The 18,575-nt window shown below is 39.8% G+C and overlaps 1 protein-coding gene across 2 annotated transcripts in view; it reads right to left on the reverse strand.

Moving 5' to 3' along the window:
• The window catches only part of cntnap2a (contactin associated protein 2a), a 723,644-nt gene that overhangs the window by 414,685 nt on the left and 290,384 nt on the right, over positions 1 to 18,575 (reverse strand). For both annotated transcript variants that reach the window (XM_022683450.2, XM_049485717.1), the window contains exon 2: positions 12,055 to 12,165. In XM_022683450.2, coding sequence (XP_022539171.2) covers positions 12,055 to 12,165 — 111 coding nt within the window. The remainder of the gene's footprint in view (positions 1 to 12,054; positions 12,166 to 18,575) is intronic.

The raw sequence follows: 18,575 nt of genomic DNA on the forward strand, positions 1-18,575 counted from the left end.
TCGCTAAGACGGAATTATATGTTATTAGCACGCTGTTGCTAAGGCATGATGATTGCAGGACAGTGACTGACTCACTGGGAAATGGCGGTTTTCTCTTACCACATGCCGCTGTCAGAGATAAGTATACAAAATGAGCCTATTTATGAACATCATCAGTGTTTAGCAATTGATTTATTCCTGCATGATTTATTGCTACGTCAGTGCTGTAATTCTGTTCCTGCTATAACATTTTATTTCAGATTCCAAAGGAGAAGTCTACCACACTTCTCAAACTGCTGAATATTGGATGAGCAAAGATGTTCCACTATAGTTCTAGAAGTTACCCAGTTATATAAGTAGTGTTTGAGTTGCTACTTTTGTTCAATTCAAGCTGCTATAAAATTAAAATCCTGCTAAAAAATTCAACACTAGCTGGTTTCCAGTGGTCTAAGCTGGCCTTCAATGGTAGAAATGGTTGAATCCAGGTGGTCATCCAGGTGAAAACACACTTTATGCAGATATACTACCTGGTTGACTAGGTCTTGACCAATATAGTGTATTGTTTTTTCTCCCCAGTTTAGCTAGGCCAATCGCCCACCCATTTAGCTGCTACTCCACTGTATATCCCTCGTCACTAGTGATGTCTCCTCCGATACGTGTGAAGTCAGACTCCGCCTCTTTTCGATCCGCTGCTGATGCAGCATTGCAGAGTAGAATCACAGTGCACTCGGAGAAAAGCGCAGCGACTCGGTTTCCGATACATCAGCTCACAGATGCGTTGTGCTGATCGACATCACCCTTTGGAGTGTTGGTGGAGAAGGCGCCATCTCCCCACCCAGAGAGAGAGCAAGGCCAATTGTGCTCTCTCAGGGCTCCGGCAACTGATGACAAGCCGCATGACTGGCATTCCAATCATAGTGGTAATGCTTTTAGACCGCTGGACCAACCGGCATTTGCATTCCATTAAGATCAAGCTGGGTGATGCTGGTCAAAAGCAAATACAGAGATGACCAGATTAGGTTATTCAGTTTTTCTACTGCAAAATAGATTATTAGCTTGTTAACAAAGATTCATTAGCATCATTACATCATTAGAACATTATGCCTAAAGTATTGACTGTTGATAAATTGTTAGATGGGAAGTCAAAATCTAATATAAATACAGTAAATATGTCCTGAATAAATAAACGCAGCCTGCATTAAACAGGACATAGTTCTGGATGAAGCCTGGAAAAGAGATTTCATGATCTCTTCATTTCATGAAGAACTGAGATGGAATCAAATCATGCATGGCCAGAAATTTCTACACCCTTTCACAGTGGGGAAAGGCAATCATGTCCCAGCACACACCGGGGCTCCGCATGCAGTGTGAAAAGTTGATGAACACACACACTCTCCGGTCATGCGGTTGATGAACACACACTCTGGCCCCTGCAGGCCACCGGCAGCACAGCAGTGTAACGGAAAGCGCGGCGCCTGGGGGCACGTCCCATTGATTATTTGCTCAAAGCTCGCTGACCCACACTGAGAGAGGGTCAAACATGAGCACAGGCTTTACGTTCACCTGTGTTACACAGACATGTCTGCAGCTGCCACTTTCATACATACATACCGTATCACACACTGCTCAACCTGTGGCTTCATTTCATACATTTCTTACATCCACATCTGTATAGCTTACTGTACTGCTGTATTTTTTATGCAGATTCCAATTTTCCATTGTGCAAATGGAAATGATGCGCTTCAAAGAGTTTCCATTTCCATTTTGGCCCTTGAGCGGTAAACTACACTGTAAGAAAAAAGGATTCTACACTGAGCACTTTATTAGGAAGAACCTGTACAGTACATCTCTTTCCTTCATATAATTATTAACTAGCCAGTCATGTAAAAGCAGTGCTGCGCACATAATCATGCAGATGCGTTTCATTCACATCAAACCATCTGGGTCATGAAAAATGTGATCTGTGTTTTTCTCTACCGTCATTTCTCATTTTCTGGAGCTTTCTGCAGTTTTAAGTTTACACAGAATGCTACAATAAAGAAAAAATTAAAAGAAACATCTTGGCAAAAAAAAAAAAAAAACTCAGATAACCACTCTGTACAATTATGTTGAGCAGAAACGCATCTTAGAATGCACAATCTTAAGGCAGATGGGTAAAGTTAAATACAAGAAATCCTGCAGTGGAAAGAAAAATAGGGTTTTCCACTTTCAGACAAGCTTCTGGTAATCCACCAGCACAAAGTGCACTGCATCCTATGCTCAATGATTCATGTGTTTAGACTCAATATCAAATGATATCTGTTTTTCAGGACAATAAATAATTATAACAAATCAGAAGAGGGCCAAATCATATTTAATATCCACACAAACTTGGTAATGCATGATCATGCAGGACTTCTGCAATTTTGAACACACTGTCTTTCAAGATATAAAATGTTGGAATCGTTCACATTTAAGGGTGTTTTCACATCAGAACTATTTGGTCCAGTTGAAATGCACTCTGGTGTGTGGTTCGTTTTGGCAAGTGAGGACTAAAACAACCTCAACAACAACCACGAGAAGAGTTGGTCTTGGTCCGATTCCAAACTAGCATCTCCAAGAACGTGATCCCGTCTCGATTCAACACAAATTATCAAATATAAATCTCATGTTTGAGCTAAATAGCTTTTCAGGTGCTGTTTAACCAGATTTATTGCCTCAATAATCATTACAATTACTAAATAATATCAGTTATGCTGTTGCTACATGCTAAACTGGTTCACACTGAACATGTTGTGTGCAGCACTCGCCACTCACGACCACACAACTCCATTTACTGCACACACACATCTGCACAGCGCATTAAAAATAAAAAACAATGTGTCTGAAAGCCCAGCATCTGCATACCGTGTTAAAACAGCCTCTCACTGCACAAAGGGAACATTAAATTAATTTAAAAAGAGATAAATAAATAAAAAATATCATTTATTAAGCAAAAAGCAACTTTTGAAGTAAAATCTTAATGCAGGATTATCATGAAAACTTTTTGTGCATTTAGAATACAGCCAAACATATTTAACAGGGAACAGACATGATTTTGTATGAATAAAAATATTCATGTTATCGCCATTTGTAATTATTAGAAGCTGACAAACTGAAATTAGCATAATTTAATATTTTTTTCTCCCTCTTTTGATGTTTTTAATATGAAGAAGAGCTTTAGTCCTAATAATAATGAACTAATGACCTTTGATTTATCATATTGAATGTGATATTATGCAATGGGAACATTGATTTTACTGTGCTAAGCACTGTGCAGAATATACAAAACTGTATTACATAAATAAAGCACATTAATAATTTAAGAACTAAGCTATTGGGGACCTAAGTAAATACTTACATTGCTTTTTTTTTTGCAGAAAACAGATGTTTCTAAACTGTAAGCTAAATGGTCTTGTTAATAAAAAAAGAACTGTTGTCTGTAAAGATTTTAAGAAGCTCATCAGTTTGAGACTTTTATATAAGACCAAAACACAACACAGGTGAAACGCATCATATAAAAACACAGTCTGAGAAATGCGTATTGTAGCAATTAATATTTAAGTTCATTGTGCACATAACAGCACAGTGACTTCATTATGCTGCTGGATGCTGTTTGCATGCTTTAAACAGTTCAAAGTAAAACTCTCAAAACAACTCTTATTACTTCACAGTTTATAGTTAGCTTCAGAGGACACATGATATTTGACATTGTTTATTACTTCTTGAGTTTAATTTCCATCACAAAATCTATCCTGCAACATCAGAGCTTAACAGTGTAGGTCCTGAATGAGCAGCCAAAGACTTTTAGTTTAATTAAATCAGCAGTGCAGCGATAAGCTCTGAGGAGTTAAACCAAATAATAAACATAGCAAAAAGCTGACATAGCTCAAAGCAGAGAACACATTTCAGTTCTATGGAGTGAGAGAATTATGTGTAGCCAGGTGGTGAATTGAGAATACATCTTTAAAATGTGTGTCTGTATCTTTAAGAAACACAATCAGAAGTGTTGTCACCCTGAGAGAGGAAAGGGAGGAGCTAAGAGCATGGTAGAGAAGGAGGCTCAAGCTGCAGTGAATGGTGGTGCTCCATTTTAGGATCCATCCAGAGCCATCCTAATGAAATAAGAGAAGCTGTTTGTCCAAATTCTCTTAAAGAAATGCTCAAGTCTTGTTGAGTAAAGCTGAGTAAATTGAGGTGAGCTTAAAAACAAATATAAAAAGAGCTCTGTTAATGGTATTAATGTGGTATTAATGTTATTTATCTATTTTCTGTAATTAGTGCCACTACCAAATACTGTACTGTGTTCTAAGCTAGGGTTTTACAGTGTATTCATTTTATTTTTATTGTTTTGAGTACAATTTAATCAGCTCTGATAAAAGTCTATAAATCTGTACACTGCAGTTGCAGTAAGTCAAAGATAGGTGGTGCAGTGTTGTTGTGCACTGAGACTAATATTTCTGCTCAGCCAGTGAAAGTACTGATTGTTTTTATTTTGCTTTTATTTCATATTTGTTTTATTTCATATACATTTTTATATTTCATAAAAATCCCATGTGGGATCTATCAGAATAAAATAGCCCGAAACAGTATTTTGTCATTTGGTGTGCGTCCTTTCCCCGGTGACAAAAATTGGTACCAGGAGTGGGGTTTCTGATAGTTTGGTTAGGTTTCTTAGGTAATACATTAGAACACAGTACAGCTGTTTGGTAGTGATGAAGTGTCGCAGGTTCGAGAGGGAGAGAGTGGAACCAGGACCTGGTGGTGGTGATAGAGGACCTAGTGACCAGACGTCGGACTGCAGACAGAGTTGCGGAGACGGTGGAGTGGAGGACTCATCGCTGCTGGCTGCTGCTGCTCATCTTCTTGGACTGATCCAGAAACCTTATCCTTTATCTGGCAAAGACTATTTTTCCTAAAATGTCTGACCATTCAGAGGAGGAGAGGGACTCTGATGATGGGGTTGAGCCAGAAGAATCGGACATTCAGAAAGAAATTGGTGAATTGAACAGAAAACATGCTGTAGCAATGGCAACCATTGATTCCTTGAATAGGATGCCTGATAGAACATATGTCTATGTGCTACGAGAGCGTCATATTGCTCCGTTTACTGGTGATTTTGAAAAAGATGGAAGACTAGTAGATGATTTCATTGAGGAAACTGAACGCGTCTTACGTGCACGCAGACAGTCTCCTCCTGAGCAGTATGACTTTGTTCTCTCTTTGTTGCGAGGGGCTGCATTAGAAGAGGTACATTTACGAAGTGATAGTGAAGTAGATCAGGTCAGTGACCTGTCCACCTACCTTCGGGAAGCTTTTAGTGATAGGCGTAGTGGGGCTCAGCTATTGCATGACTTTTACAGCCGCAAACAGAGAGAGAGTGAAGGCTTACTGGAATTTTCACATGCCTTATCACAAGCACTTAACAATGTATTGAGACAAACACCTGATGCAGTACCAAATATGAAGGTAGTATTGAGAGATCAGTTTGTCGAGGGAGTTCGGGACCCTGCACTAAAGAGAGAGCTTAGGAGGTGGGTTAGAAACAAACCTGATTCTTCGATGGTAGAAGTACGTGAGGAAGCTTACCTATGGAATATGGAAGAGCCTACTAATTCAAAACCATCTAGAACTAGAAGCAAGGTGTCTGATTCTGAGAGGGGTGCATACTGTGCTGTAGTAAGTGTTGGTGAACACAAACCATTGACTTTGGATGACATCATGCAGGTTGTTACTGAGCAGGGAAAGCAGCTTAGTGAGCTAACGCAGGCAGTAATGGAGTTGACCACTCAGAAAACTCACACATTCAAACCCGTCTCTAAGGCAAGGGCTCCACTCAGATTTACAGATGATGGCAAACCAATCTGTCTGAAGTGTCAGAAGGAGGGACACATTGCCCGAAATTGTCCCCAAAAACGGCGTACTAAAAATCCGGCATTTACTGATGCACAGGGAAACGAAAGGCCCCGGTTGCTGTGAGTCGGGCAATTCAGGGGCAAACTACAGACTCACCTAAAGCCAAGTTTAGCCAAGGTCAGGTGTTGGAGCGTGCGGTAGGAACGTGCCCTACAATAGATGTTAACATTGGGAATGTTCCTGTTTCATGTTTGCTGGATACAGGCAGCCAAGTAAACACTATTACAGAAGAGTTCTTCCGCCAGCAGTTAGGGGGAGAAGAGGGGGATATGCTTTCAACCTCTGGCTGGCTTAAATTAACCGCCGCCAATGGATTAGATATTCCCTACCTGGGCTATTTGGAGTTAGAGATGGATACCATGGGTATTGAAATCCCTGATTGTGGATTTTTAGTCGTGAAAAACCCTGAGAGTTTTCAGTCATCCCTACCTGCTATCATAGGCATGAACATCATCAGTCGTTGTCGTCAGTTAGTTCAGGCTGAATTTGATAGAACTTTGAATGCAAAGCTAGACTCAGATTGGAGGACTGTTTTCCAACAGATGCATACATGTGATGTTGACAAGACAAAGATGGCACGAATAGCAGGGAAAGATTTTGTACATGTCCCAGCTGAATCAGTAGTCACTGTCATGGTCAGAGGTTTCTCAGACAAGTCACCAAACCAAGGTTCATGGTTGTTGGAGCCTGGTAAACTGCCATTACCAGGAGGTATTGTAGTAATGCCTTCTTTGGTTAAGGAACACAGACATCAGGTTCCAGTGCAAGTAGTTAATCTCTCTAGAGAGGATGTGTGGCTCAATCCAAGAACTCGCATAGGTTTCTTGTCACCTGTACAGTGCATTACCAATAATCAGCACTGTGAAGTAACGTTTCAGCGCATTTCAGCCAATACAGAGCAGGTGTCAGTGGATTTAAAAGAGTCTCAAGATCATCAGAAGGTGTCTGATATACTGAGTAAGCTGGATGTAGGTGGCACTGAAAAAGAACAAGCAGAGTTAAGGGCCTTACTTGGTAAATATTCAGATGTGTTTGCTGTTGGAGATGATGAGCTAGGCTACACAGAAAAGGTGAAACATGAGATTGTGTTAGTTGATGACACTCCAGTGAACCTTCCATACCTTCGTATCCCACCGACCCAGTACAAGGAGGTCAAAGATCACATTTCTCAGCTTCTAAGGAAAGGAGTGATTCAGGAGAGTACCAGCTCCTATGCTTCACCTGTGGTAGTAGTGAGGAAGTCTGATGGTAGTATACGACTCTGCGTCGACTATCGTAAGCTAAACTTAAAAACTAAGCGAGACGCATTTCCTTTACCTCGTATAGACGAAAGTTTTGATGCTCTGAGAGGTGCAAAGTTCTTCTCATCTATAGACCTGGCTAGTGGATACCACCAGGTGGCAGTACATGAACGTGACCGGCACAAGACTGCGTTCACAACCCCATACGCATACCGATGGGGGTTGTAAATGGACCAGCTACATTTCAAAGGTTGATGCAGGCAACTAAGACTGACCTAATTTTTCAAATAATTTTAGTATACTTGGATGACATTTTAGTCTTCTCTAGGACATTTTCAGAGCACGTTGCGAGATTAGAGACAGTACTGAGACGACTCCAGGAGACAGGTCTCAAAATCAAAATAGAGAAATGTCATTTCCTTCAGGAAAAGGTAAAATTCCTAGGACATCAGGTCTCCGCAGAAGGTATAGCGACCGACCCTGATAAGGTAGAAGCTGTGAAGCAGTGGCCAGTACCTACCACTCTGAAAGCTTTACGCTCATTCTTAGGGTTCTGTAGCTATTACCGAAGATTTGTGCAAGGGGTTTTCAAAGATAGCTGGTCCACTGCATGATCTGGTAAATAACTGTCTAATGGTTGGACCTCCCTCTAGAGTAAATGAGCGGTTGTTGAGCTTATGGAGTACTGAGTGTCAGACCTCTTTTGATGTTTTAAAGGAGAAGCTGGTTAGTGCTCCGGTGCTCGGGTTTGCAGACTTCACTTGCCCTTTCACTGTAGAGACAGATGCGAGTAGCCATGGTTTAGGAGCTGTCTTATGTCAGCAACAGGATGGTAAAAGGAGGGTAATAGCATACGCAAGCCGTAGGCTTAGAAAGGCTGAACAAAATGACAAGAACTACAGCAGTATGAAGTTGGAGCTTCTCGCCCTAAAATGGGCCATAACTGAGAAGTTTAGGGGATATCTGCTGGGTGCAAAATTTACCGTAATCACAGACAACAACCCATTATGCCATCTCAACACAGCCAAGCTAGGAGCTGTTGAGCAGAGATGGGTAGCGCAGTTAGCTGCCTTTGATTTTGACGTTCAATATCGCCCAGGCCGGAGTAATAAGGCTGCGGATGCCCTCTCTAGGCACCCTTTAGCAGGGGAGCCGAACATTGCCTCTGAAGATTTGGAGTATGATGGTTGTGTGGCTATTTGTAATTTGATCAACAAAGGAACCACACTAGGGCAGGAACTAGTAGATGTTGGGCTGGAGAGGTGCGAGGTTTGACAAATTCGAGCTAGTGAGGCAGCTAGTGAGCTAGTGAGAATAGCCTGGTACTTTACCAGGCTATTCTAAAGATGAGTTGCGTTCTTTTCAGGAGCAAGATCCTGTCCTCAGCATCTTTAGGTCCTTTTGGGTCAGAGGGAAAAAGCCAAACAATAAGGAGAGAAGAGACTTGTCTAAATCTGTACTGTCACTTCTGAAGCACTGGGGTAGAATTAGAGAGCAGGATGGTCTACTGTACCGAGTGGTGGAAGATCTGAGACAAGGTGAATGCAATCAGTTACTGTTGCCAGCTTGTTTAAAAGTACAAGTTCTTGAGAGTGTAATTAACTCTATGGGTCACCAGGGCATAGAGAGGACAATGCAACTGTTAAAGCCAAGATGTTTTTGGGTTGGGATGTATGAGGATGTTGAGCAGTGGGTAAAGAAATGCCAACGTTGTGTACTTACCAAAATGCCTCAGCCAAAGATACGTCCACCTATGCAGTCATTTTTGGCTACCAGAACATTAGAGGTAATTGCTGTAGATTTTACTCTGTTGGAACCAGCTACAGATGGTAGAGAAAATGTTCTGGTTATCACAGATGTGTTCACGAAATTTACGCAGGCTTTCGCGACTCGAGACCAAAAAGCAGACACAACAGTGGTTTATGAAGTACGGTGTGCCCGAGCGTCTGCATTCAGACCAAGGCCGTAATTTTGAAAGTGAATTGATTGCTGAACTTTGTAAACTGTATGGTGTAAAGAAAAGCTGTACCACTCCTCATCACCCTACCGGAAACGCCCAGTGTGAGCGCTTTAATAGGACGCTACACGATCTTTTGCACAGTCTCCCTCCAGACAAAAAGCGTCATTGGCCTGAGCATTTATCTGAAGTTGTATACGCATACAATGTGACCCCTCATGCCACAACGGGGTATTCCCCTTATTTACTGCTTTTTGGAATCGACCCGCATCTGCCAATTGATGCTTTGTTAGGACAGACTGCTGAGGTATCAGCAAAAGCTGACTGGTTAGCTGCTCACCAAAGGCGACTGAAAGAGGCACATGCACGAGCTAAAGAATATTCTGAACAAAAAGCTGCCGAACGCATAGCTTTCCAGAATGACAAAACCTATTGTCCACCAGTTGGTGTTGGTCAAACTGTGTATCTCAGGAACAGACCACAGGGACGAAATAAAATACAGGATGCCTGGCAATCTATTCCTTACAGGGTAGTAGAAATCCAAGGGACCACTTACTCTGTTGAGCCAGTAGAGAGAGGCCCAATGAAAAGGGTTAATAGGGTTAGGCCCTTTGTGTTTACTCCCATTCCTACTCCTAGAAAGAAAAGTAATCTTCCTAGATCTGAGACGACTACTGTTAATGACACTGAGTTAGATCCAGAATGTATTGAGGAGGGTGTGGTTTTGGAAGAGATGTGTGTTCCAAGGTTGCAGATAGAAATGGACCGTCATGCTGTTCCCTCTTATGACAGGACAGAGTCAAGTCCGACCAGTGTTGAGGTTGGTCCTGAAGCAGAGACAGTGGAATCAGATACTGGGTCCAATCTTGAGGTTCACTCATTACCTGTGCCTTCTCCTCGTAGGAGCAAAAGAACTAATGCAGGACATCATTCTAACCTGCACCATGAAACCAGATCCATATTAGAGTCCGTCCCACTCGACTCAGTGACAGTTTCACAAATTTTATCCAGCTTGGGTACAGCATTTTTCAGAGAAGCTGTGAAAGAGGTAAAGAAATCTTATGAGGTCACCGAGGACGTTGACTCCTGAGCAGGGGAGAATGTAGCCAGGTGGTGAATTGAGAATACACATTTAAAATGTGTGTCTGTAACTTTAAGAAACACAATCAGAAGTGTTGTCACCCTGAGAGAGGAAAGGGAGGAGCTAAGAGCATGGTAGAGAAGAATGGTATCAAGAAACATAACTCCGACTGATGCTGTTTCTCCATGTGTTTTGTCAAAGTAATGAAGCCATGTAATGAACTATCATCAATATTTTATGCTTTCAACTCATATACACTTTAGTCTAACCATTTTCAAAAAGATATCTTAGGTGTGAATAAATTTGAAGTCTATACATTTAAAAAAAGGTAAAGAAAAAAAATGGAGCTTGGTAAAATTTTGACCAAAACATGATCAGTTCCAGGAAAATAAAACAGTTCTTCATATGATTACATTTTTGAGCAGCTATATTGCTTCTGGAGTAAAAGAGAGGGCATGTGTATGTCTGATATAATTACTGTGTTATAACGCCTGAAAGAGGCAAAACTGACAACTGACAAAAAACGGAGAAAAAAAACACATTAAAACAGCATCAAAGGGTTAAAAAAGATATCAGTTAACTTTTGTTATGCAAATGCAGCTTTATTGGCATGACTGCTTTAACACTCATTGACTGTAGCTAGTCTCTGTACTAACTTCCAGTCACCACACCTTTCACACTACTGGATTAAATAGTACTAGCTGGTCCAGATATTAAATATGCTAGATATTGGTTAAGGGCTTGCAAGATCATGATGAGCTTTCAGATCCTGTCTCTCAGCTGTTCACTAATAGTGACTAAGCCAGCACAGAGCAAATGTTGTTTTGATTCAGATGTGAGGCTTCTGTCAGCTGTTCTCAAAAACAGTCATCGACTTAAAAATAAAAATGAAAAATTCTGTGTACTTACAAAGCCTACAAAATATTTAAGCAATTTTACGGTCAGATTACGGTCACCATTGTTCTTCAATAAACTCAACCTAAAAAGTACTGCTGATTCAATACAAATTAAAATATGGCAAAGTTGGAAGAATACAAATCTTAAATTTTGAATATAGCATTGGTGTTTTTATTATTATATATAATATAATAATAAAACTGTCTGTATGTGTGAACCACTGGTTCAGTTTACCACCATTATAAAGTAGGGATGCATTGGTACCATTGTCAATACTGATACGTACTTAGAACAAGCAATTATGACCATTATGTAGTAGTGCCCTAATTATTATATATTAGTATGTGACATCAGGACCACATCAGCCAATTGGATGAAACTTTCTGGGAAAACAGGCAGAGCAAGCAGCATTTTGAAGTTTCAGTGGGGATCTTTTTTTTTTTTTTAACAGCGTTTTTTTTTTTATTGTCTGTGGATTTTGTGTTGGATATATAAACTCTTTTCCACTTCAAGGTGGAAGAACATCCACTCTGGGATCATCACATCATTACAGTAAGTACGGTATGATGAGCTACTCATTCCATTTCATCCCCCCATTCCATCTCCTGTGCTATGGATCTGGAACTGAAAATATATGTGATTTAGACTTGAGTGATAAAGTGGTCTGTTCAATAGAGCATCAGCAATGCACTCCAGGGATCAGATGTGGATATCAGAGCCTTATTGGCGAGCACGAGTACATTAGCATGGTATACCATAAATATCAGTATCATTATACATGCATCCTTATTACAAAGAAGTCAGGAATCATTGGAAAGATTTTTCTAATCACTGAATACGGCTATGCAGTAGTTCATATAACACTCCAGGTTCTATGGTTGGAGCTTGTTTCAGTGTAACTTTTGTGAAAGCAGACAATATGTGTGTGTTAGTGTGTGTATATGAGTGTATTTAAAGCCACTTACCTCCTCTCCTGTTAAGTTTGGCATATCCAGGAGCGTAACCACTGGTGAATACGGATGAGCTGGTAAACGCACTGTGGGCGAGCGACGTGGCCAGAGCTTCATCACACTTTTCTACAAAAGAAGCAGAAAGAAGGAAACACAAATTACAACCTTAACAATCCAGAGAGCGTTTAATACATACAGTAAAGCACATTTAGATTCTCTAACACTGAAGCAGTCTTAACTTCAGGCTGAAAGGCGGCTCTAGAACTCCATTTCTCTTTCCGGCTGAAGGTCTAATCGATGCCATAGAGAATTTCCAACCAGTGCAAGAGGATTGAGAGGATGGGTCTTTTAAAAATGAATGGTCCCAGTAGGCATTTTACTACTCGGGCCATACCGCTGCTCTAATATGCCAAGCCTATGTCTTTATCAACTACCCGGAGGAAAGATGATGTCCGATGAATTTAATCCACACACCTCCAGACTATTGAGACGTTTTGGCACATATCAATATAATACCATAAATAACTCATGAACTACATGATGTATTTTACTGCATGCTAACAAACAGCCTATGTGTTGTGAACATAAACTGTGTATAGCTGGACAGAGCATCGTCTCTCAAAAGTGAAGCCACCACAGGTCGGGCGCCCCCTGCTGTTCAGTTTCAGAAAGCTATGTAACTCCACCCATCCCCATAGGTTTCAATGGCAAAACAGACAACTTTCAATCACGTTTTTTTCTAATATACTGTAATTCTACCTCCATTATTTAATCGCAACAGCTAGTGTAACCTCTGCTTATATTGTTACATTTTTATATCCCCACAGAATTCATTTTTTAAAACGTTATTCAGCTCTATTCATAAAGGTGTGGATATTGTAAAAGAGCTGGTTATGGGTGAGACCAATAACAGACCGTCAGCTCCGCTCCGCTCAGCTCTGCAGCCTGTGACCTCGAGGCAGCCCTCAGGGGCGGGGTTATTTAAATGAGTAGGCTGTCTCTCCACAGTCTTTCTCCATCCTCTGGTCTCTACTGCGCAGAATCAGGTATCAGGATCGCCAACATGGCGGAAGATTATGGCTTCATTTTCATTAAATGAGTGGGAACGGAAACACGGCGTCCATCTTTTTTACAGTCTCTGGTTGTGAATTATTACGGGAAAATGACTGTTATCAAATAAAGACAGACTTGTTACAATATGCAAACTGACATCTCCAACTCCAAAATTTGTATGAACAACTCATATTCAGAATTATATGACCTACGAGTCTAAAAAGCTGAAAAAGCAGATCACATCAAGAGCTGTATACTTTAAGAAAATCTATATAAACAGCTCACATCCAGAGATGCACCATTCAGCTGCCAAGACTTCATATTCAGAGTTCTATGATCTACAACTTTTAAGATCTTAAAGAGCAGCTCACATCCAGAGCTGTACTTTATATTCTAACTCTAAGATCTATAACAGCTGATATCTGGAGCTCAGAGCCACAGTGTAATTCATGGGAGAGCCCTTCAGGAATGACTGATAAAGCCTGTTTTGGTGTGTTCACCATGAAAGTACCTCTACAGCACCTCTCATCTTCCACTACATTAACCCGCTGCAGATGTGCAGATGGAGTAGATTGTGCCTTTTCATCAGCGAGTGGGTGGGTGAGTGTGCCGTGAGGAAGAAGAGGGTGGGGTGGGAGGACGGAAATACATAAAGAGAAAGGAAAGAGAGAGAAAGACAGAGAAGCTAGACTGCAGAGGGGAGAAAGGGCTGAATAGCTGACAGGCCAGAGAAGCTCATGCCAGTCCTAATGAGTATCCGTCGTGTTTCAGCATGATTGTGTTTACTTTTCACAGTTATTTTTTTTTCTTTCGTTCTCTTCAAATCACTCTCCCAGCCAGACGTACTGAGTAGAAATGAATCTCGTGAAAGAAGTTGGCACTAACCAAGAGTCCGTGTCTTTTATTATTATCATTTCACTGCACAAACCCCATCACCCAGAGGACGCCAGCACCCAGAGGACGTCTCAAAACAACTCAGCGGCAGATAACACCAGTCACAGAGCTCGCACATGCCAGCACTTTCTTATACTGCAAATTTAAAAACAGCCTCCAAAGATCGTAAGCACTTCTTACAGTAGTACTGTTGACTTTTGAAGCTCAAGACAAGCAATTAATGTGTTATGACATTGAGGCATTTGCTATTTTTTGCTGGTTGAAAAAAAATTAAAAAAAAGAATATGCTTGCGTAAGTTTTAAAATTGGCCCAAGTCAAGATATATTGATGCTGTCTGAGAAATACCTTCATGAGTGTTATTCACTTCAGCCTGGAAAGTGCAGAAGTTAGAATTTGTAGAAGAAAGACAGAAGAGAGAGACAGAGAGAGAGAGAGAGAGAGAGAGAGAGAGAGAGAGAAGAGGAGAGAATAGATATAATTGGCGAGTCACCAATATTTGAATATATTTTTGAACCCATACATCTTTTTATAGTAAGCGTTATAACCTCAGTGGTTTTGGATAAAAAAAACAGCTGTATATAATTGTAACCATAGATAAGATAGAAGCAGGATGCAATTGCAGACAGCTTTATTCTACAAGCACACATTTAACAAACAGAAAACCTAAACTAGAGGTACCTCGTGTCCAGTTTGGGTCAATTTTGAGCTCTACTCTCTGGAATCCTTCAGCTGATACTGCCACTAACTTAAATTACAGGTTTAAAACTAAATATTTTCCAACTGTAGACGCAAATATATTAAAAATAGTTCTGTTCTATCCTAGCCATCCAGTCTTTGCACTGGTGTATACACTGACATACACTGAGCGCCATCTCACACCCTGTGCGATGCATGTCACGATGCTCATTGCTATCTTACACCATTAAAATAGCAATGGGGTTTAGGAATATATCTATGCAGATAGGAGTGGTGGTCTGGAAGTGAGGTGTGTGCCATTAAAATAGCAATCCGCCAAAGTCAGTCAAAGCACACCTGGCTCTTAAAGGGAATGGCAAGTGACACACCCTTGATTAATTAAGAGTTTTAGAACATGCCTTTTGCACTTTTCAAAAGGCATGTTGCAAGGAGGATATTTTTTACACTGACAAATCTAACCCAATTGTCAAACCAAATCACAATAGAGAAGGTTGTAATTTATTTGGTTTTATTTATTTGGTTTAGGAAAAGATCAAGTAAAAAATAATTGAACCGTTTTTAATGAATAAATCCATGCAACCTTTATATATTTATTTATATCCTTATTAATTCTGTTTTTCGCCTGTTTTTCTCCCAATTTAGCTAGACCAATTGTCCGTCCCATTCAGCCACTACTCAGCTGTATATCCCCCATAACTAGTGATGCCACAACACAAAAAGGGTGAAGATTAGCACATGCCTCCTCCAATACTTGTGAAGTCAACCACCTCCTCTTTTCAAACTGCTGCTGATGTAGCCAGTGCACTCGGAGGAAAGCGCATCGCCTCGGTTCTGATACATCAGCTCACAGGCGCCTTGTGCTGAGCGACATCAGGAGTGTTGTGGGGGAAAAAGCGCCATCTACTCACCCAGAGAGAGAGAGAGCAAGGCCAATTTTGCTCTCTCAGGGCTCTGGCTGCTGACAGCAAGCTGCATGGCCAGGATTCGAACCAGCAATCTCTCGATCATAGTGGTAGCACTTTAGACCGCTGGACCACTCAGTGCTCTTACTTCATATATCATATATTCAGAGAAAAAATATGTAAGAAAGAAAGTATATGAGCACTTTACAATTTTCTCAAGGTGTCTTATGAAGGACTGTCTGCAACAAGTTGGTGTCCTTCTGTCAGTGAAAGATGATTAGCACTGCAGCACCGCATGCTAAAATACTGAATAGCAGAGTGGTAGATAGTGGACACAGCCTGAAGGGTGAAAATGTGAGAGAAATTAATGGTGCTCCTGTCTGGAAAACGCCAGGTCTTAATTTAACTCTCCTAATGAGAGGGTAACTCAGACCCTGGCCAGATGAATGTGTTGTTTTTAGCTAAAATTGGCTGTTTATTCAGCTTTAGAGGATAAAAGATTACTGCATGCACTGACTTCTCATTAGCAACGGCTGGATTATCAGCAGAAGGATCTGGCTCTTAATAACTGAATCAGGATACCGGCAGAGCTGTGCCGAAAGAGGTATTAGAGAACGTAACAGATAGTACATGAGATACTAAAGTGACATAACACAGATCTACAGTCAGATGCTTGAGGACGTTTGGGGAGCCTTTTTTAAATGATGTTGAGGCTTTTGATTTTCTATGTATATGGCATTTTCTATTTATTTAGTGAATTTAACATATTAAAAAAATGATATTTAATGTGTCATAGTTTTGCATGTTTTAAACTCTTATCCACCATGACTTTCAATGCACCAAAATAAACCTGCTTTTCTCAGAAGTGTTTGTTTTGTTTGATAAAGTATGAATAGGTCGGAGGTCAGTGGCCAAACAAAACCCAACACTGTGCACATTAAAGCCAGCATGACTGCAGGTTTTACGTGTATTTCAGCCATGCAGAAGAACATGTGATCAGTTGTTTGAAGACTGAAGAACTCCCTGCCAGATTTAAGAGGAGATAAAGGTGGCAGTGACCCTCTAGTGACCCAAAAGTTGAACAAGTGTCACTAAAGTGCCCTCTAAATAGGCAAAAAAGAGAACAAGTGCCCTTCTTGTCAGAGGGAATAGTGATGATGTGCCCACTAGGGTGCCCCTTCTAGCAACAAATTATGATGATGTGCCTCTCGGTCAGGAAGTGTTGATAATGTGTCTTAATACTTGACCTTTAAACTTTATGGGTTGCCTTTCTGCTTTTCCTGCAGGAAAAAGTGCCATTATGAAACACCTTCTATGCCAACTCCACTAGCGAATGTTCCAAAGTGCCCCTCTTATTTAAAAGTGCCCACTAGTGGTGCCCTATAGGTGACCTGACAATAGGATAAACTGTACTTAATGGTACAAACTAGAGTCAATTATTATCAATAACGGAAAAAAACAGTAAAAAAAAGAAAAAAGAAAAAGAAATCATTATTTTTTAAAATTCACAATTAGTGTATATCTACTTTTAGATTAAGGTAGTGGAATTATGAGTACTCCTGGTTCTTTAGAATAAAAACCTGCCTCTATACCAGCCCAATGTGGACAGGTCTGATCCTGCATTAAGGATTACCAGTCAGTAACATCATGCAAAGCAATGCAAACATATTAAGCTCTTCAAAACATATTCCATTGAGAGACAAAAAAAAAAAAAAAACAAGGAATCATTTGAGGTTCATAGAAGTTTAAGGGGTTAGTATTTTCCAGTATGTTACATAAAGCAAAAAAATAAATAAAAATACACATTTGTTAAAATGTGCAAAATTCCATTAGTTTTTCATTAGTTCCATTGTTTCTGCAAACATGTTAATGATTTCTGCACAACCGGTACATTAATAGCTTCACATTAGCAGTAAAAGCTCACTACCCACACACTCAATCAATAGTAATCCAGTGATGCCTTTGCTCTCTGTGTTTATGTAAATATGTGTGCTGTTTGTCATTGTGCATTTATTATGTAATTATAAACAATATTACTGTTTTTTATTATGCTGTTGAAGCCAAATTTCCAATAAAACTCCCTTGCTTGTGTTTCTTTTTTTGTAACTGTCACTTACATTGTGTTCTCAATTAAAAACGAGGCCTGAAAATAATTTTTAAAAATGTTGTTGCAATAATATCATAATAATCATACATTTATCAATACTGCTGATCCTGATTTCTGTTTAATTATATATATATATATATATATATATATATATATATATATATATATATATATATATATATATATATATATATATATATATATATATCACTATTACCTATGGGTTGGAAGGCTGAGTCTATGCTAACAATGTGGGATTTTTACAATTTAAACTTGAACTTAAACAACAGAAGTGTAAACTATTGCAAAAAAAGAAAAGAACACTAAACAAAGTTCTAACAAGTAAAATAAAGCTGAGATATTGAAGAATCTGGTCTATTTTTAGGTAAATATTCAAAGTTAAGCAAATGTGTGAAACTGACTGTTAAAGGCCAGAAAGATCAGAGTTTGACCTCTTCCATAGAAACTCATATTGAGATGAATCTCAAGCGAATGTGATGATTTACACAAACCTGTGAAGTCCATGCAGATCAAGGGTTCAGAGCCATCAAAGCAAAGGGGGGAGGGAAGGGCACACCAGGATATATAAATAAAAACATGTTTAAATTTAAATTTTATGTCTTTTGCATGGCAGCACTGAAAAGCAGTGGGTAAAATTTAAAAGCGATATGAGTATTTGAGCATTTTTTGGCAGATTATATGGTCAGTATTTAAAACATGACATTATGGAGACTTTCAAATTTCACAGACTGGTAAAACTTAGGGAAATTACTAAAAAAGATTATTTTATGTGCCATAATTTTAAGTTGTAACTGTCCGCCACCCAATTAAATAGAGTTCTGGGCTTCGGATATATTTTTTTGGAGATATACTGTCCTTCAAT

This window comes from Astyanax mexicanus, chromosome 1 (genome assembly GCF_023375975.1).
Source record: "Astyanax mexicanus isolate ESR-SI-001 chromosome 1, AstMex3_surface, whole genome shotgun sequence".
Taxonomy (NCBI): domain Eukaryota; kingdom Metazoa; phylum Chordata; class Actinopteri; order Characiformes; family Acestrorhamphidae; genus Astyanax; species Astyanax mexicanus.